This window comes from Marmota monax, unplaced genomic scaffold (assembly GCF_021218885.2).
Source record: "Marmota monax isolate L192 unplaced genomic scaffold, Marmota_monax_Labrador192_F-V1.1 WCK01_AAM20220418_F8-fsc00090, whole genome shotgun sequence".
In the NCBI taxonomy this organism is placed as follows: Eukaryota; Metazoa; Chordata; class Mammalia; order Rodentia; family Sciuridae; genus Marmota; species Marmota monax.
Genome location: NW_026695219.1, coordinates 5087193 through 5108568, shown reverse-complemented (window position 1 = coordinate 5108568; position 21376 = coordinate 5087193). Strand labels below are relative to the sequence as shown.

Here is a 21376-nt window from a genome sequence, read left to right as displayed (position 1 = left end):
ATGGAGTTGTATTCCTGAACTTTGGTCTTTTAAAATACAGTTTGTTGTTTAGAAGTGCACACACTTTGATAACTTACCATGACCATTGAATAACCATTGAATTCTCCATGTTTAAACAATTATTGTTTATTGAATGCTTATAATTTAAGTTTTCCTGTCAAAGTCTCTTTGAATTCTCAGAATCTTACATTGGATTACTTTTATTGTTTGCCTCTGTTTTATAGATGAAGTTGAGGCACATAGAAATTAACATGTCCAAGATCACATAGGAAGAAAGAGTAAAGCTTGATTTTAATATAAAACCCTTGAACTTGAACCAGTATTCTTATCCATTTTGCTCTTATGGCCTCTCATGTACTATAAGACTTTGCCCCATTGTTGACACAACCCTCATTCCATCTCACAATCATCCTTTGGCTTACCTTAGATTTTATTACATCATCTAATTTTAAAAAATCTGATTTACAAAGCAAGCAGGGTGACCAAGTGTCTTGGTTTGTCCAGGACTACACTTTCAAGTTTAGTGTTCTAAGAAACCTCTCAGTTCTTGGCTGATAGGGGTAGTCGATAACCATCATCCTATTCTTCACACAACTCTATCCCTACATCACATTTTATTTCTGATCCCTTAACCCTTGGTGTGAGATTCAGAGTTGATATATATCAAAGTAGAAAATTAGGTGCAAGTCTTTTTTAATATAGCTTAATATTTAAAAATGGTGTTTATTTCTGAAATGCAAAGAATCTTTAGAAACTATTTTGAAAATGTATATTCCAATAAACTGAAAAGTCTAGAAGACATTAATAAATTTCTAAAGATGTATAACCTGCCCATATTGAACCAGGAAGATAGAGAAAACCTAAATAGATCACAATCAACTAATGAAATTGAAATAGAATTAAAAGCCTTCCAACAAAGAAAAGCCCAAGACCAGATGACTTCTCTGCTGAGTTCTATCAGACCTTTAAAGAAGAAAAACACCAGTCTTTCTCAAATTATTTCATGGAATTGAAAGGGAGGGAACACTATATAAAACATTCTATGAAGCCTGTTTAACCCTGATACCAAGATCAAATACAGACACATCAAAGAAAGAAAACTACAGATCAATATCCCTGATGACCATAGATGCAAAAATTCTTAATAAAGTAGTAGTAAATAGCATTAAAAAAACACCTCAAGATAATTCACCATAATCAAGTTGGTTTCATCCTAGGAATGCAAGGTTGGTCAACATAAACAAATGTAATTCACCACATAATTAGAATTAAAGACAAGAATCCTATGTTAATCTTAATAGAAGCAGAAAAGACCTGTGATAAAATCCAGCACTGGAGAAACTAAGATTAGAAGGAACTTACCTCAACATTATAAAGACTGTATATGATAAATCCAAAGCAAACATCATACTAAATGGAGAAAAATTGAAATTATTTCCTCTAAAAACAGGAACAACTTTAGCCAGAGCAATCAGGCAAGAGAAGGAATTAAGTGGATACAAGTAGGAAAAGAAGACATCAACTATCCTTGTTGCTGATGACATCCTATATCAAGAAGACCCAGAAAACTCTGCTAGAAGACTTCTAGAGCTGATAAACGAATTCAACAAAATAGCAGGATACAAGACCAGCATTCATAAATGCATAGCTTTCCTATATTCAGTAGTAATTTTGCAGAGAAAGAAATCAGGAAAACCATCCCATTCACAATAACCTCAAAAAATTAATTGAAAATTAATCTAAGGAGATGAAAGGTCTCTTGATCTTTCACCAATGATAATTATGGAACACTGAAGAAAGAAATTGAAGAAGGCCTTAGAAGATGGAAAGACCTCCCCTACTCTTGGATAGGAAGAATTAATATTGTCCATATTACCTAAATTAATATACAGATTCAATGCAGTTCCCATCAAAATACCAATAACATTCTTCACAGAACAAGAAAAAATAGATCTAAAATTCATTTGGGAGAATGAGTGACCCTGAATAGTTTAACCAAGTCAGAGCAAGAAAAGTGATGGAGGCAGTATCACAATACCTGAACTCAAATTAAACTATAGAGAAACAATAACAAAAACAGCATGGTTTTGGCATCAAATAGACATGAAGACCAAAGGAATAGAAGAGAAAGAGATAAGTCCACATAATCATCTGATACTTGACAAAGATGCCAAAGATAGGTGTTGGAGAAAAGATAGCCTTAAATGGTACTGGGACAACTAGATATCCATTTGTAGAAGAATGAAGCTAGATCCCTATATCTTATCCTTCATGAAAGTCAAATCAAAATGGATCCAAAACTTGAGAATAGACCAGAAATTTTGATGCTGCTAGAAGAAAACATAGGGTCTACATTCCAGCATATTGGTGCAGGTACTGCATTCCTTAAAGCTCAAGAAATAAAACCAAGTATCAACAAATGGGATGTGATCAAATTAAAGAGCATTTACACATCAAAGGAAATTATTATAAGCATAAGGAACCTACAGAATGGGAGAAAATCTGTGCCAAAGGCTCCTCTGATAGGGGATTTATATCCAAAATACATAAAGAATTCAAAATCTTAACGCCAAAAATCAATCAATAAATGGACAAAAGCATTAAATAGACATTTGTTAAAAGACAACCACAAATGGCTAACAGACACATTATAAAATGCTAAATCTCTAGCAATCAGGAAAATACAAATCTAACACTAAGATTTCATCTCACTCCAGTCAGAATGACAGTTATCAAGAATACAAATAATAATAAATGCTGGTGAGGATTTGAGGGAAAGATAAATTTACACATTGCTGGTGGAATTGAAAATAAGTATAAATACTATGGAAAGCAGTATGGAAACCCCTCAAAAAACTAGGAATGGAACCACTATATGATCCAGGTATCTCACTCCTTGGTATTTATTCAAAATAATTTAAAGCATCATTCTATAGTGATACAGCCACCTCAATGTTTATAGCAGCATAATTTAAAATAGTCAAATTACAGAATCAACCCAGATGTCCATCAAAAGATGGATGAATTAAGAAAATGTGGCATAAATACCCAGTGGAGTTTTACTCAGCCATAAAAAGAATGAAATTATGGCATTTGCCAATAAATGGATGGAAATGGAGAATACCATACTAAATGAATAATGTCATACTGAGAAATTTAGAGGTTGAATGTTTTCTCTTTTATGTGGAAGCTAGAGTAAAACAAGGAAAAGAAGGTGGGAGGTCATACCATGGATATATAGGGAAAATCAGTGGAGTAGAAGAAGGAGAGAGAGAGGGACAGAAGAGGAATGGGAAAAAGAGAAGAAAGATGGAGTAAATTTAACAAAATCACATATGTGCATATATAAATATACCAAAGGGAATTTAACCTATCAGTGTTGGTGGAAAGCACCAATCTAGGATGGATAAACGAATGAGCAAAGGGAGGATTAGTGGAGTGGGTAGACAGGGGAGGAACCTGCACTGAAATGGAATGGGTCATGTTCTATGCATGTATGATTTTTTTCAAGATGAACTCAGCTACTGTGAATAATTATAATCTCTTAAAGAAAAACAATGTTTATATACAATGATTGTTCTGTGTGCAATGATTCAAAATAGCTTTGTCAGAATGTAGAGAAATAATGCATGCTATCATGTTTCTGTGAATGTTTTTTCATGCATATAAAGCATATGAAGATGTGGGTGTGAATGGAATGGGTTAGAAAGTTCATTCACATCTTGTCTAATATTATCATGCATTATTTGAAGTTTTTTATAAGAATTTTATGTAATATGTTAATAAAGGAAGTCGTGTTTTTAAAGCTCCTTTCCAGCATTTTAAAATTGTATAACATTCATATATTTAAACAATCAGCATATTTTTAAGAATAAGGCAAATTTGTATTCCACAAAGCAAAAGAAGCTTCAGTATATACATCTATCTTATGGAAAGTTAGGGGAGGTAAGATGAAGAAGGGGTGTTGTTTGAAAGAGATGATAAAAGGAGAGAAATCAGAGACAGGAGGAAGAGAAAGAAGATTTAACAGAAGAAAATAAAAGTAGAGGAACTCTTGATACTTTTTGAGTAGATTTAGCAAGTTAGGCTTGATTTCTAGGTTCTAACTGGTAGAGAAGAATAAAAAAGATGTAAAATATTTGAATTTGCCTAAAAATTATTTTTAAGAAATGTTCAACAGTATATTTAGTGTTTATTCAGCCACACCCTACCTGCCTATAGTTAATTCCTATCAGTTAATTCCTATCAGCTGATTAATGCACTGATTAGGTAAAGGCTCTCATGACCCAATCATTTCACCTCTGAACTTTTTTGCATTGTCTCACATATGTGCTTTTGGGGATAACTCAGATCTAAACCATAATAGTGATGATAATCATAGTTTGGGTTAAAGCTGAAGGGGAGATCAGTCAGTTATATTATTGTTTTTAGTTGTGTTGGCTTTGCATTCCTGCCCCCTTGCATTTTATCATTTTCACTTGAGGCAGATAGTCTTGCTACTTGGTTAAATCTAAGACTCCCTTTGGTGTTTTTGAATTAATAAGTTCAAAGAGATTCAGACTTTACATTGTGCTACATATTTTTTTTATTTGTTGAATGTTTGACTTCAATATTCTTTTTTATGTTTAAAAGGATTGGTATTTCTTTATTACAAAAAAATGCAAAAAAGGATATCACTTTAATTTACAAAATGAGATTTAAGTTTGGTTTACAACCATCACCAAAAAACATTTCTGTATGTGAATATTTTGTACGATAGATTCCCAAGAGAAATTGTTGAAATCCATCTGTCTGTATCTAGAAGATACTCATCTCTTTGGGATTGTTTATATCACCTTTTATTTGAAATTTTAAAAAAAGAGGATTAATATTTGCTTGAAAAGTTGATTAGGCTTTAAAGCTGTACCATTCTTTCCTTTGGTTTAAAAATCAATACTTTTGTCATCATGAATGTTTGAAAAAATGTTTCTTTTTACACATGAAGCAACAATGTTTGTAAGTACTGAAAGTTTTGTTAACTGCCTCTATGTTCTCTTTCCAAAATACTCTATTCAGCATTCAATAATTTTTTAAGATTGTATTTTCCTATTGTTGAAGTTTATAAAACCATTTATGTTTATTTTTTAATATACAGTTGGAGAATTTGATGTTGGACAAAGATGGACACATAAAAATTACAGATTTCGGACTTTGCAAAGAAGGGATCACAGATGCAGCCACCATGAAGACATTCTGTGGTACTCCAGAATATCTGGCACCAGAGGTAGGCTTCAGTTCCATTCATAGGGAAAATAGCATTGATAGAAAGTAAACCATGTAGCATTTTTTAATTCTTAAAAATTGCAGTACTTCTTTTACCTGGATGTCAACCTGAATAAAATGTATTTTGTTTTGACTTTTTTAAAATGAGATATTTTAGGGCCAGGATTATATAAAAGTTAAGTTTTGGGCTGGGGATGTGGCTCAAGCGGTAGCGCGCTCGCCTGGCATGCATGCGGTCCGGGTTCGATCCTCAGCACCACATAAAAGTTAAGTTTATCAGTACAAATTCCCTAACTAAATTAGATTAAATCAATTTTATTTCTAGGCTATGCATTTTATTACTTGGTTATACCCATTTTGATTCATTTACAAAAATATTAAAATTGAAGGACTTCAGCAAGAATGTTCACAGTTTCATAATCCATCTTAGGTTTTAGTTAAAAACAAAGATTATGAGCTGGGGTTGTGGCTCAGTGGTAGAACGCTTGCCTTGCACTCATGAAGCACTGGGTTCAATCCTCAGCACCACATGAAAATAAATAAATAAAATAAAGATATTGTGTCTATCTACAACTAAAAAAATAAAAATAAATAAAACAACAAAGATTATAGTGATTATTGGATTTCTAGTATTTTGTCATACTTAACTACTAGAAATTATTGGGAAAATTACTACCTGCATTGGAGTTCATGTCAATAGGAGTTCCAAATGGGTGCCCTCCTTGTGCTAAGGTTTCCACAATAATTTGTTACTTTATTCAAATATTTATTAGGTATTTTCTGGGTAATATGATTACAGGAGCAAGACAGAGGAGGATCCTACTCTCTTACTACTAATGGAAGGAGACAGAATAAAAATAAATAAGTTCCATAAAAGAAAAAAGGCAAGATAAGGGAAAGGATATGGTATGATATGGTAGCTATTGAAGATGTTCCAGTTGCTATTGCTGTATAACAAACTACCCCGGTACTGTGTGGTGAAAAATGCAATTTATGTGATCATGGATTTTTCTGAGTCAGGAATGCAAATGGAGACAGCAGTAATTTCTTCTCCACTATATTTGTGGTCTCATCTACAGTAGGGAATTGACTCTGGCTAGAAGCTAGAATCACCTGGAAGTATATTCACCCATATATCTGACAGTTGCTTCTGTGTCCACTGTCACCTTTTTAGGGCTGTTAATACATAGCCCCTTCATGTAGGGTCAGAGTGTTTTGGCTCCAAGTTCTAGCAGAGAATATCCTAGGAACAAGTTAGAAGCTGCCTTGTTCTTTATTTATTTTGTTTATTCCTAATAAACTATCAAAAGTTTAACTTTTCAAAAATGCATTTTTGAAGTATATTTTTGAAAATTGAAATGCCATTCACATATTGTAATATTCGCTATTTAAAGTATATGATTCAGGGCTGGAGTTGTGGCTCAGCAGTAGAGTACTCGCCTCGCACGTATGAGGCGCTGGGTTTGATCCGCAGCACTACATAAAAATAAATAAATAAAGGTATTGTGTCCAACTACAACTAAAAAAATTTTTTAAAAAGTAAAGTATATGATTCAGTGACCTTTAAAAAAACTGTTTACACATTTACCACATTTACCACATTTACCACTGTCCAATTCCAGAATATTTTTTATTACTCCAACAAGAAACCTCATACTTATCAGCACCCCATTCTTCCTCTCCCTCAGGCATTCACTAATCTACTTTCTGTCCCTATAGAGTTAATTATTCTGAACATTCTATATAAATGAGATTGTATAGTATTGTGTGTCTGGCTTCTTTCACTTAGCAAATGGTTTTCAAGGTTCATCCACGTTGTACTGTGTTACTGATGCTTCGTTCCTTCTTATGACTACTATTGCATGACTGTAACACACATTGTGAATTATTAACTTAGCTGGTGATGGATTTTTGAGTTTTGTCTATTTTTTTACTATGGTAAGGTGGCTATGAATATTCTCCTTTTGTGGCCTTGTTTTAGAAGTCACACAACATCATTTCTGTCATGTTTATTCCTTGAAGCAGTTGTAAGCCTGCACAGATTTCAAGACTAGAGACATAGACACCACCTTCCATTGTAGAAGAACATATGAGATGGAAAATATTGTTCTAAGCCATCTTTGGAAAATAAAATCTTCCTCAGATTGGATGATCAGGAAAAATAATGTTTGTTCAGACATCTAAATGACAAGGAGGAGGCAGCCTTTGCAGAGATACAAAGGAATAGCTTGCAGAGAGAACAGCTAGTATGGAAACCCTGAGGCAACAACAATTCAATTTTCCCCTCAAACACCAAGGTTAGTATGGCTAGGGCCAACTAGGGAGGTGTTAATCTTTGATGGGTTGGAATTTCTATTTATTGAGCATCTACTATGAGCCACATTCTATATATTTGCATTACAACTATCACTTCATTTGATATTTGGACTAACTTTTGTGATACATAGCAAAACTGTTTTTTTTTTTTTTTAAGGTGAGGAACAAGAGAATCCCCCCCGCCCCCCCCCCCCCATTTTAAACGTAACCTGTATACAGCTGGGAGGTGATATAGATATAATCAGATTCTAACTGGGTTTGACCAGAAAGACCACTTTTACTTTGTTAACTACATACATAATAGACCAAGAAAAACCACAATTTCGAGCCACTTACAGATAAAATTTTTAAAATAGATGCTTTGTAAGATTTCAACAAGAAAGGCTAAAAGAAATTATGTAGTAGAATTAAGTTTACAGTGATGCTGGCATGATATATGATGTTTAAATATCATATAAAGAAGATAGATGGATATGACAACTCATGCTGGTTTATTAAATTTACATTTCAAAAATATTGAGGAATTAAATTTACATTTAAGAAATGTTGAGTTATGGGCTGGGGTTGTGGCTCAGTGGTAGAGTGTTTGCCTCACATGTGTGAGGCACGGGGTTCAATTCTCAGCACTCCACGCATATAAATGAATAAAATAAAGGTCCATCAACATCTTAAAAAATATGTTGAGTTATTGTAAATAGTGCTAACATTTATATAGTCAATTTTTAACTATTATTTTCTTGCTAAAAGTACTATTTTCTTTGTTACAAAGTCTGGAGTTTAAAATTCTCTATTTTTGTGGTTGAATTAGGTAAAATTTTAGAAACACTGTTCTTGTTTATTCAAATACAAGATCATATTTTCTAGAATAGAATTGTTTTTGTGAATGTCATGAAAAACAAATTCTTTGTTTCTATGGCACTCAATTACCCTTCCTATACATTGCCATGAATGATGATATCCCATATTTAGAATACCAAAATTAGTTGTGTCACAATTAGGGGAAATTATTTCTGAAGAAGATAAATGCATCTCATTTCAGAAGCAGATGATCTAGTAAGAAACAAAGATATTGTTTTCTATGCAAATGTCATCAACTGAAGAACAAAACCAAGAATTTAATGCAAGAAGAATCCAATTGTTCTAAATAGAAAGTTTACAATTCACAAGAAATTATCTAAGAAAACATTTCTGTGTATATTTTTCAAAATACAACAAAGGTCTGGTTTTTAAAAGTGGCTTATGTGATCATCAGTGGTTGATACATGTTGGTTTACACTTAAAATCTTGACACCTTACTTTGTAGAAGAGTAATCATTATAGTTAGTGTTTGTGGAGGACAAATTTCAAAACTAATTTCTCATGTAATTTTAATTCTTATATTTTAAATATTTGCATCATATACTACATTTTTGTTAAATCAGAATAATTTGGAATGTGTTTACATTCATTTGAAATATAAAATATTTATTCTGTTTTTTAGTATGAACCATTTATTTCACTAAAAAACACTCATTCACTCATTAAAGAATATTTATTGAATATATATTAGTGTTGCACATTATGTTAGGTGCCAGGAATGCAAATACTGTAAGAAAAGGTTTTATTCTCAAGTAGCTTCCTACCTGCCAAGGTGATAAGATATAGAAAATATCTTGCTGTGCAAGAAAGTAACTGCTCTACTGGTGTTACAGTGGAGTGAAAAGGAGGAGAGAAAATGCTTAAGCCTGCTTGGAGGTCTGACAGTTTTAAAGGGGAAACAGGAAGAAAAGAGAGGAGGAGGATGGACACATAGGTAGGAAATGGAATGCAGAGGAGTTTAGATAATGTGGCTAAGGGAAAGTCACTTGTGAATTGTAGAGAAGGAGATGATGTGGTGGAATTCATGTGGTCAGTGTTAGGAAGGGATTGGCAAGAGCTGAAATGAGTCTTTTTCCCCTTGTTTTCAGATGATGTCTCTTACTTTTTTTGAACCTTGAAATTTTTAGTAAATACCATTATTAATCCTAGTCTTTTCTTGATAATAATATAAGTTGCATCCGTGTTTCAGATTTGGAACACATTCTTGACTATTTCTCTTGTGAATGGCTCATGGTCAATATTTTCTCTTCTGTTCTTGTAGAATTGTGTACACACTATGTAGAGATTTTACTGCCACCTCTATTTCACCTAGCATTACTATTCCTTTGTTTACCTTTTAAATTGTCTTAACCTGGTAGAAATGGTTTGATGTATACAGTTAGATGATGGCTATTTGAAAGATACTTCAAAAAGGTGTTAGAAATCAGTTCCAAGACAGTTTATTAAATGTTTCATATGTCAGACTCACAGTAGGTTTGTAAATAAACTTAAGTTTTAAATGAACTCAACTTGCTTCTTGTGTCAAAGACCACTAGGATAAATAAATCTTATGGTATAAATATGCTCTTTGTTGGGGAAAAGAGTATTTGTTTAAAAAATGTATTTGTTCTCTTAATCTCTTTCAATGAAGAGTGGGGCCTTATTATGCAATTATCCAACTTGAGAAGCATTATTTTTTGTTAAAGAAAAGGATTAGGAATTGTTTTGGTTATTGGTTTTTTTAAAGAGGTTACAGAGATTTAGTCCTCAAAGGCATATAAACTGTACATTTAGTGTGAAATATTTCTAAAAATGCATTTATATCTACAAATGTAAATGAGAATGTTTTTATTACATCTGATGTTAGAAGGAAATAAAACTCATCTCATAACAAATTATGGATCATAAAATATCTTCAGGGATTTTTGGTTTTATAATCTATACTATGTTTTCACACCTAGAAATTACAAAAGAAATTAGAAATTATATATAAACTCTGTTAAATTTTATTATTTGATTTGGCTTCTATTGAATTCAAACCATTTTATGCAGTGCTAATTATTTAAAGTCTCAGTTTTGCTCTTGAGTTAGCAGTACCTGATCAACTTTCCAACTGTAAAACAGTTTGAAAATCAAATGTAGCTTACACGCAAGACCCAACAAAATTAAAAGTGTTAAGTACGTTTTGGCAGTTCACTTTTATTATGCCCAGTCCTCAAATGTACCAGCAGATAATCATCTGAATGTTAGTTATTTTTCACATGCTTATGTGATCACACAAAAAGTACATGCTAAAAAGAAGCAGATGGTGACAGATGGGGAAGGTTGAATAAGGTGGTTTTGGAAACCTAGAGAAATGCACTTCTGTAATCGGGTAAAAATAAAAATTATTTGATAATCAAGTTAGAACTAACAAAAGATTGCAAAAAATGATTAGATTGTTGGGAAATACATAATATCTAGCTGTAGTTACTATTGAAAGGAAAGATATATAATTTATCTAAGTGCAAAATTATTTTTTCCAGTTACTGAAAATACAATTTTTGATACATTCTTTTTAGTTTTCAGAGCTCCATTTTTAGAAAGCATTCACATGTCTTTATTTTATTCCTTTTTCTTTTAAAACCTGTTTAATATCTCATACATAACATTGAAAATATCTGAAATATGTCAAACTATTTGGATACAAAGATTTACTTTATTGTGATAAATCAAAGCAAAATACAAATTAAATTTTGTATAAAAAATTAGAATACACATTAATTTCTTGAGAAGTTAGTAAAAGCAGTAGTAAAGGCTAACATGGAATAATGCAGGTAGAGGCAGGTAGTTACAAGCTAATTTGATTGAAGTATGTTAAGTGGAATTTTATTTATTTATTTTAAATCCAACACAGAATAAATAGGAAAGGTGTCATTTTATGGACTCTTTCAGTAAGATCTTTAGGAAATCTTTACAGAAATGAATGAAGCTAAAGTTATCATAATTTTCATGTTTCATCTGCAGGTAAAAGTAGTAATACGCAGTTGCATTTTAATTGTTCTTAGGCAATCTGTATTCCTACAGATTTTAAAATTAGCCTTAGAATTTGTATGCTTTTTGTGAAAAGAGTTATTTTACTAGCTTTTTCTAAGACACCTTACATTTTATTTAATTATTAATATTTATTTACTATTGGTCCTCCTAAAGTACTTTCGAAAACCTTCTTCCATTAGTTCTGAAAAGGTCTCATAATCAATATTAAGTAGAAAATTAAATTTACTTAATTTTCTGTAAGAGTACAGCCATTAGTTCAAATAAGAGTTGTTTGCTTTATAGTTAGAATTCATATTTAAGAACTCAGTTATATGTGTCGGCTTAATATTTGAATATATTTAATTTTCTTCTTTGGTGCTATTTTGTACTGTTTCTGGGTAACATTAACAAAATCTTCCCATTTCATCCTATAATTGAATATTGTTTGAATATGAACTAATGTGCAATTAATGCCTCTTGGTGTTTATATATAGTGGTTGTTACTTATTTAGAGGTCATTTCTTGTTGTAGCAAATTTTTCACATAAACTTTACAATGTTTTATGATCTTTGGCTTTAACAGATTATTTGGTTAAAGCATAGAGTTTAAATTCTCTGAAGCATGAGAACATATACAAAACTAATGTGAACTGGGAACATTAATAATGACCTATATTATTTTATTATGTCTGTTTCTACTTGATTTACAGTAGCCCAGTTTATTGGAATCCCATAATGTCTATTGTCTCAGGATAAAAAAGGAAGTATAGAATTCTGTGTGAAGATAAATGTTATTGTGATTTAATCACCATTATTGTATCCACTTAGCTTTTCTCTTATTCAAGGATTTTTACTGTTTTATTCTGAGTTTGATTTTGAAAGTGCTATATTAAAGCATTTGTGTGCACATGCTAGGAATTGGCTGTAATACTTACAACATTCTAATTCATAGCAAATGGCATCAGGTGATGTCTCTTAAGAATTATTAGAGCATTTGAGAGATAGCTATTAAATGTATGTTTATGAAGAAAAGATGGATAAACCATGGAATCCATTGTTCTAATGAATTGAAATGTATACTTTCCTTGAAATTCCAATCAATTTTAAAATCTGAATTAGTCATGGTTTTTAGCAAATACTGATGTTAAGACTATATAAAGGTTTTCAAAAATGATAATGTATATGGATATATGTTTATTAGTCACTATTTTTTAGCAAATACCTTTGATGGTAAGAATATATAAAGGGCTTTTATAAATGATAATGTATATAGATCTGTTTATATATAAGATATACACCTATCAACTACCTGAGACTCTAAGGTTACCAGAAAAAAATAAAAATTTTTTTGAATTAGTGGTAAATTGGTTCATCCGAGTTCGCAGTTTACTTTCACAACATAGGTGTACAGACAGTTTGTTTAGATGTTTAATTTTTTTCCCCCATCTGTTCTGTTGGGATTATTGATAGAGCAGTAAGCCACTCCAGGGCATATATGGGCTCCTTATAATTGCTTGCCTTGGGTGCATTGTGTGGCTTGGCAAGTAATCGAAAGAAATATCCCTTCAACTCCCAGTAAATCATAATTGGTAGAATAATATTAGAATGAGCATGTTTTTTGAAAATGTCTGTTAGCCAAATAAGTATTTACATTGTGAACTTTAATTGATGCTCTCATTTTAAAATACATAGTTATTTAAAAATCTATCTTTGAAATTATTGATTATTCAAGAACTTACTCATGGAGTATTTTTCCCCTTTACCTGGTTGTTTTATAAATAGAAGTGTCCTCATCAAATATTACCAGAATATTTAAGATTAACTGATACTTTTTGTGACCTGTTTGATTTTTAGGTTTATTATGTCTGAAAGTAAAGAGTTTCTGGCTCCTGCAAGGAGAAAAAAAAAAGATGAAAACTAAGCCTTATTTCCTATAGTGTATGCTCTGTTTGAATTTTGGTTTGAAATGACTTCTTATCACCCTTTAACATTTATGTTTAAATTTTCATCCTTTATCTGGACATTTGTGTTAAATGTAGGTATAAAGTAGAGCTGTATCTAACTACAAAGGACAGTAGGGATAGAAGGATACATCAAATGTCCACATTCATACTTAAACTTTGAGTTCCATTTAAAAGTTAGTAATAAGGGCTGGGGATGTAACTCAGTGTTAAGAGTGCTTGCCTATCCTATGCAAGGCTCCATCCCCAGTAAAACACACACACACACACACACACACACACACACACACATCAGTAATATTGATTTTATGGAAAAAAGAAATATTTTAGATTAATTAGTCAAGTTTTTACTTGATTATTTCTCTAGAACTAGGTTTTGAATCAGTATCTATTTCCAAATTATATGATAAACTATGTTTACTGGAAATCAAATTTTATTGTAATTTTAGAAAGAGAAGTGTTTTGAGTTAAGGGAGAAAAAAAATCATCCAAAAATAATATAAAAGAGGCTATTTGAATTTAGAATAATTAATTTGACTTTGAGGTTTCCAGAGTATTTTATACTATATTATGTTTTTAACTATTTAGATTGAAGGAGAGAAAAAGGATATAATATAAATAATGAAAACATGTTTTATATTATATATTCACATGCAGAATATTATAATCACTCATTTCTTGTGTTTATCTTAGCTGTTTGGCAATAGGAGTTGAACAAAAATCTTCTATTTAATTGATAGCAAAGTTTTTCAAGTAGAGTGGATGATTGCGTTGTCAGGGGTTTTTTCTCCTCAGCATTGCTTAAAGTTTGTATGTCAATAAGACAATGTATTACATCAATATTGTTCAGTACAAAGTGATAACGGCAAATAGTTCTAATTACAGAATCATATCTGCATATCAGTTAAAGCATCAGTTAAAGTTCAAAAGTAAAACTACTACTTTTGAGAATTGGTTTTCATTTTACAAAGCTGAATAAAATTGATTTTATCAAACAGATATTTTTACAATGCAGTTTTAAATTTTCAGTTGCTTATTTCTCTTCAAAAATAAAAACCCTCTTTTTTTATGCACTCACTTTCCTTCTGGCTGCAAACCAGGTATTTAAACACAAATAAAGGATTGCCAGTTTTGCCAGCTGGGGATGAGAACCCGGCTGGTGAAATGTGGGTTCGGGAGGCAGTTAATCCAGCTTTTATGCTTTTTATGGTTTTATGAAAAAAGAGGTTAAAAACCACATTTGGCTCCTTTTCTTGTATGCCACTGTTTTGTTGGTGTTGTCAGAATGCAGTTAAAGATTACTTAATTTTTTTTTTTCATTTTAAAATCCTGTATCAATTAGATAAAGGCCCACAAACAGTATAGTCTACTAGTTGCCCATGAGATAGATCCTTGAATCATCAAAAGTCACTGGTATATTTAAGTAATATATATAGCTTTTCCTTTAAGAACATAGATAGAATTCCTTAGGTTATTTCTTATTTTCAGTTTGTTCTCAAATTACTCATTTTAAACAAGTAGAAATATTTTTTGACTAATTATGAAAACTATAATTTGTTCTTTCAGAAAATATTTTCCTTAGTTTGTGATTTACAAGATTTCTGGAAAAAAAAATGGGATTCTGTTTAAAACTTACAAAGCAATTCCAATTAGGCTTCCTAAGCCATGAAACAACATTGATAACAATGAATTAAAAATCTTTTCATGGTATTCCAAAAATGTTTACACAATTTTTTCTTAAAATTTTATCCTTCATCTTTAAGTACTCTACCAAGGTGCCTTTCATAGTTTTTATAGGTGACTATAACTGTCAAAAATATCCTCAGTGCTATAAAATTACTGCTAAATTTTAAACAAAAGTAAGTCATTTTCAGTAATGTATTAAATCAAGTCAAGAGAATTTGAAATACAAGTACTACTTTGTTTTTATATTTTTTTCTCTTATCAGTTGTTAAGGTGGTTTTTTTTTTAATTAATGAAATTCATGTCTGTTGCTTTCTTAATCTGTTTTTTCCAAAGTTTGAGAGGATCAAATTAAAATAAGCTTGAAGATTATTCAAATATAGTTATTTACAATAAAATATTAGAAGTTGTATATGGATGAGGAATATTCTGTTGAATGAAAAGCAAATCTGATAAAAAAAAAAAGGTGAAAACAAATTTTACCTGAAGCAGATGGTAGGTTTTTGTGTCTGATTTGAATAGGTCATTCAAACAAAATCAAAGGGATATTTTCATATTATTTCTTAGGATATTTTCATATTATTTCTTACATCTAATGCATTTGGGGAATCCAGTGAAAGGATATATATACCACCCAGGTATTAAGTTCATAATTTTTGCTTTTATATTCAATTAATTAATTAAATATTTTCTGAGACACAGAGGGAACCCCAAGAATTTTCACATTTATTTTAATGGTTGCCATGGTCTGTGTTCCCCATGTTTTATTGTGCTTGTTTACTTGTAATTTTCACTGCTTGATTTCTATTACTAAATTCTTTTCTTTTTAACTTAGTTCATAAAGCAAGAATGGAACATTTTGTTGTCTAGAATCAGCATAGCCTAACTTCAAGTTGTTACTTAAAGTCCATGTTAGTGAATTCAGAATGAAAAATTAAGTAGACCTAAAAGAAAATACGCAAAAATGCTAGCTTGTGTTTTCATTTGATCCTTAAAATATATTTACTTACTAATATTTTTTATGACCTGTCCCCTTTTTAAAATACTGACCATTTTATGTATGTGTGTGCATGTGTATGTATGTGTGTATGTGTGTGTGTATATATATATATATACATATATATATACATATATGAAATATTTCACATACTTGGTATAATTTATACTTTTGATTTATGCTTCATCATTTTGAGGTCAAGAACTCAGAATACACCTACCTAGGCTTGGAAAGTTGAAATGCATTTTTATGTAAGACTCTTATGTTTTAATGAATAATACTTTGAAAGTTAATGTGTAGTAATTAATCATTTCACTGATTTCACTTTTAGGTATTAGAAGATAATGACTACGGCCGAGCAGTAGATTGGTGGGGCCTAGGGGTTGTCATGTATGAAATGATGTGTGGGAGGTTACCTTTCTACAACCAGGATCATGAGAAACTCTTTGAACTAATACTAATGGAAGACATTAAGTTTCCTCGAACTCTCTCTTCAGATGCAAAATCATTGCTTTCAGGGCTCTTGATAAAGGATCCAAATAAACGGTAAGCCTCAAATAATGCTCTGTGAGTTACTGATGAATATGGTTAGAGATTATGATATGGAAATTAATTCAAATAAAACTGACTCCAAGAAGCAATGTATTTGCTATAGACATTTCCCCACTGAGATACTGACTTATTTTTAACTGCATAATATAGAAAACTCAAAAATTTTCATCAGTTCTTTTCTGACTTGGAATTTTATGCAGGTTTCTCAAATACAGATTTTGAGATTTTCATTATCCATATTATGAGTGAACAATCTTTTAATTTCCCTGTTACTTGATCTTGTGGGAATAGGATGATCCCTTTTCTTCTTCTAGGCCTTTATATTTCTGATTATTTACATTATAGGAAAAAAAAAAGAGAGACCTGTTTTTATTCTTTCCTCACACCCCCAACCTACATAAACATATCTTATTGTTATTTCAAAATATTTTTTCCATGTATGGGTGAAAGGATTGATGACACTTAAAAAAAAAAGAAAAACTTACTGTATTTCTGTTTTTGTAGCTATAGCTATGACATCAAGAGTTCTATAGCACTTGCTGCTTTGCTCAGTGGGTCACAATATTGCTTATTCACATATATATGTTCATTAACGCATTTTATAAATCTTGTGAAATGACTACTAATTGTTTAATGTCTCTTAATATGTGTGTTTATATGTGTATACATATCAGTAGCTCTCTGAAAGTCTATTAAACTTAAGTATCTAGAGGATAGATGATTTCATATGTTGTTGGATTGATCCATAAACAACTCACATAATATTTTGTTCCAGCATTTTGTTTAAGATCAATGGTGAACATATATTTATTGTCAGACTGGGTTGATGAGTGAAAAAATAAATGAATCCTAAGATTTGGGCTTTGTCTACTTTAGAAATGGTTTTCCATTACATGCTCCAGCTTTTAAATTTATAAGGAGAGAGAGAGAGAGAGATTTTTTTTTTTTTAGTTGTCAGTGGACCTTTATTTTATTTATTTATATATGGTGCTGAGGATCCAACCCAGTGCCTCACACATGACCCTAGGCAAGCATTCTACCACTGAGCCACAACCCCAGCCTAGGAATGTGGTTTTAACTTCAGCAGAAATAAGCAAACATTTTTGTTGTTGTTGTTTTCTTTTGTGAGGATCACTCAAAAGCTTTGTTTGATAATCTTAAGAATTGAGGTAACTTGTATTTATAGTCATTTTGTTTTCTTTTTCAGGGTATTTTCACATCTTTGCTCTACCTGTTTTTATAGTACCCTTAAGGGAGATACTATTCACATTTCTATTTGAGTAGAAAACAAAGGTACAGGAGAGGGTTAAGTGATTTACCCAGGGTCTCATGGGAAATTCATGCAGAATATGAGTAAATAATGAATAAGTAATCTTTAAGCAGAGCTATGACTCCCATTTTATATCTTTGGTTTGGGAATCTAAATAATATTTGGTTTGGTCTTAAGAAAACTAACAATTTATCCCTTGCTTTTCTGAGTCCTATAGGCTCTTTGGCCACCCTTTCCCTTGTTGCCCTTTCTATAATTGACTGCTAGAACAAAATTGTACTTGTGGTTTTCGTGTCTATATCTCACTTATTTGTCTATGTCAGCCCACCCCTACTCCATGAGTAGTATATAGTAGGTACTTAAGAACTGCTGAATAAATGTGAGGTACATTTCTAGAGTGTTAGCGGTCTAATATGTAGTTTCACTACCCAGAGGTTGGTAGTGTTCTCAAGAGAAGATATAATATTATGAATTACCTGGTATTTTCTTCAATGCCCTCTACTATTGCATTAAAGTATTGGAAACACAAAGGAGAAAAAGATAAACGAGTGTCTCCTCTGGAATCTGTAGAAAGATAAGGGTCACAAAACATAATAACAAAATTTATTCAGGCCAAACCATGTACAAATTGCTATTGTAATTGTTAGCTCTGTTTCGGGGATTAGTGAACTTGTGCTGGTTTATGGAGGAATTGGAGTTTGCAGAGGAATTGAAGCAGAGAAATTTACATGTAAAGTAACTCAGCTAGAATTGCAAATGAATAAGGCATTTGAGAAGTTCAGTGACTTGAGTAAAGAACTTGGGTAACATTGGGAGACGAAGCTGGTAAGTTTTGATTATAAGAACGAAAATATTTCATCTTCAGAAAGGAATGAGAACCCATGAGGGTATTTCAAGCAAGAGATAGCATAATTGGATTTGGGTTATAAAAAGGTAATTCTGGCAGCTTTGGGATGGATGGATTAGAAAAGTGAGGGACAGGAAGGTAGAGCAGCTAAGAATGCTTCTGAAATTGTCCTTTCTGAAGTAGTGCTAAGAGTTTTGTGGATGATTAATAGAAACTGCAGGCTGGAGACCCTGGATTTGATATCCAGTACACCCCCTTCCAAAAAAAAGGGCAATTGAAATGGTGAAGAGGTAGACATTTGGTAGATCCAATTGGGATGCCCTGGTAGTTTCTAGCTAGGGTGACTAGTTTAGAGTGTGTGTGTTCCAGCAGACAGGGAGCCTAAGCAAAGGAAGAGGTTTGTTGGGGGTGGATATTGGTATTAATTTGGGGTACACCAAGCCCGGGGTTTTTATATGTATTTTATTTTTAGAAAATATAGATGGAAATGTAAAGCAAGGAACTGAAAATAATACAAACAGCTTAAAAGAAACACAGTAACTGAGTATATGGGTTATGGAGCCATGGGCATCTAGGAAGTAGCTGAAGGCAAGAAAATAGTGGAGAAGGCCTGGACAGAATCCTGGGAAATGCTAAACTTTACAAGTAGAAAAAAGAAAAAGCTAATGGAAGAACCCTGAAAAGTCTTTGGAAACATATTCAAAGATATTATCATAACATACCTCTTTATTTTTCCTATTTAGCTACTTTAAATACTGCCTGATATTTTTTTTTCTGGTATTCTTTACTAACCTGCCATCAGTTCAATCAAAAAGTCAATATCATTTTGCTTTTGTTTCTTATTTTCCATTACCTTAGGATCATTCTTTTGGTCTTCCTTTGTCATCCTATGGAGAGTTTATAGAAGAAGCATGATGTCATGTTGAATTCATTATACTAAGAAAATAGGAATTCTTTGATGTTCCTAATAATGAAGAATTCATAGGACCTAAGGATTTAACATTCTAATATTGGAGTTCAGTATACTTGGGCATAAGATAACTCATATCAAAGCATATTTTGAAGTGTTAAATTTTGTATCAGAAAGCAATTGACATTGCCATTTTACAGTTTTACACTTTGAGGAAATTTGTGTTAAAGAATCTCAGCTTCTGAAATGACAGTCTTATGGTTGTAATCTTAAACCTTCCTTAGTATTCATGGCCATATATAATTTATATATATTTGATAACTCTGCTGGCTGTGTCCAAAGCCAAATTGTTGCTGAAGAACTGAGGTTTTAACCTGAACATGAATTACAGAAGTTGGATTAAAACCTAACAAAATTATTATGATTCTCCAGTCCAGCTCCCATCTCATCTGCCATCTCAGGTTCACTTCTGATGCAAACAGTATTATAAACTATAAAGAAGTAAATAAGCTACAACCAATATAAAAGAATATAATGGAATTCTGATTTTTTTTTTCATGCAGACTACTGTGATACACTCAGTTCTTTTCAGAAACATGTATCTGCTTTTCTGGTTTCTTATCCAGAAAGTTAGAAGGCCTTTTGGATCATCCAGTACTGATCTCTGCCTTCCAAGGAGCTTTGTGTCTCCGGAGGGTACTGTCATACACAACTTGAAGTAGAATGAAATAGAATTAGGGCAGGAACCAAAATGCTAAGCATTAACTAAATACAGAATGGCCAGGCTAAAGGTTCATAATAATGTGAACATCATTATTCTGAGATGATCCAATCTTAAAGTCCTGTCGCTGGGGTATGACTTATTAGAATACCTGTATAGATCTGGGGGTAGGAGGTACAGCTGGTGGGATCTTATCACCAAAGATACTTAGATATCAGCTAATTGTTTTATTTTCTATTCTGATAGTGTGTCAGAGAGGATTCAGTTGTCTGAGTCTTATACCTCATAACCAGAATTCATTAGATTTATATTATTATTTGATTTCTATGACCTGTTTGGGTTTTTTTCTACATAGTTATGTGTGGGATTGCTAAGTACCAGCTCACAAGAACCAATTGTTAAAATTATCAGAAATTGTGTGAGCTGAATGTTTAATGCAACCATTCTTTAAAATTAACATAAATTTGCAAAATTTAATCAAGAATAGCAAAAGCAAAAAGTAATAAGTACTCAAATTATCACTCCTTAATAATTTTGTTACATTTTACTCTTTTTTTTTTTTTTTTTTTTTTTGAGGTTAGGTAACATACGGAAATAATGTATAATGATTTGCTACTACAGTAGCTTAAAATTGGCCATGATGCGAATATTAATACCACCAAAACTGGCCAATACTTTTAAGTCAGGGTTTGATTTGTTTTTATTATTTAGACCTTAAAAATGATGAAAAAAAATGTTAACAGTGCAGATTAAATTTAAAAGCATGTAGTGTCTGTATCTGTTACATTTCAGAGAGCACATAAATAAATATTTTTCTACTGTTTCAAAACTATTAACAATTCATTCAGCAAAAAGTCGCTCATATAACTGACAAGTAAAGTTTGACAACTGAAGTTCAATGTCTTTGTAGTATCACCTTCATCTTTGACTTTAACATATAAATAGTAATATCAACCAATATTTGTATTAGCACTAATCAAAAATCATCCATAGTTGGCTTTTGGAG

At 31.7% G+C, this 21376-nt stretch overlaps 1 protein-coding gene across 10 annotated transcripts in view; it reads left to right on the top strand.

Annotated features, from left to right (window-relative positions):
- Positions 1 to 21376, top strand: part of Akt3 (AKT serine/threonine kinase 3) — a 273567-nt gene that overhangs the window by 219467 nt on the left and 32724 nt on the right. For all 10 annotated transcript variants that reach the window (XM_058575178.1, XM_046432495.2, XM_058575175.1 and 7 more), the window contains 2 exons: positions 5135 to 5263; positions 16402 to 16616. In XM_058575178.1, coding sequence (XP_058431161.1) covers positions 5135 to 5263; positions 16402 to 16616 — 344 coding nt within the window. The remainder of the gene's footprint in view (positions 1 to 5134; positions 5264 to 16401; positions 16617 to 21376) is intronic.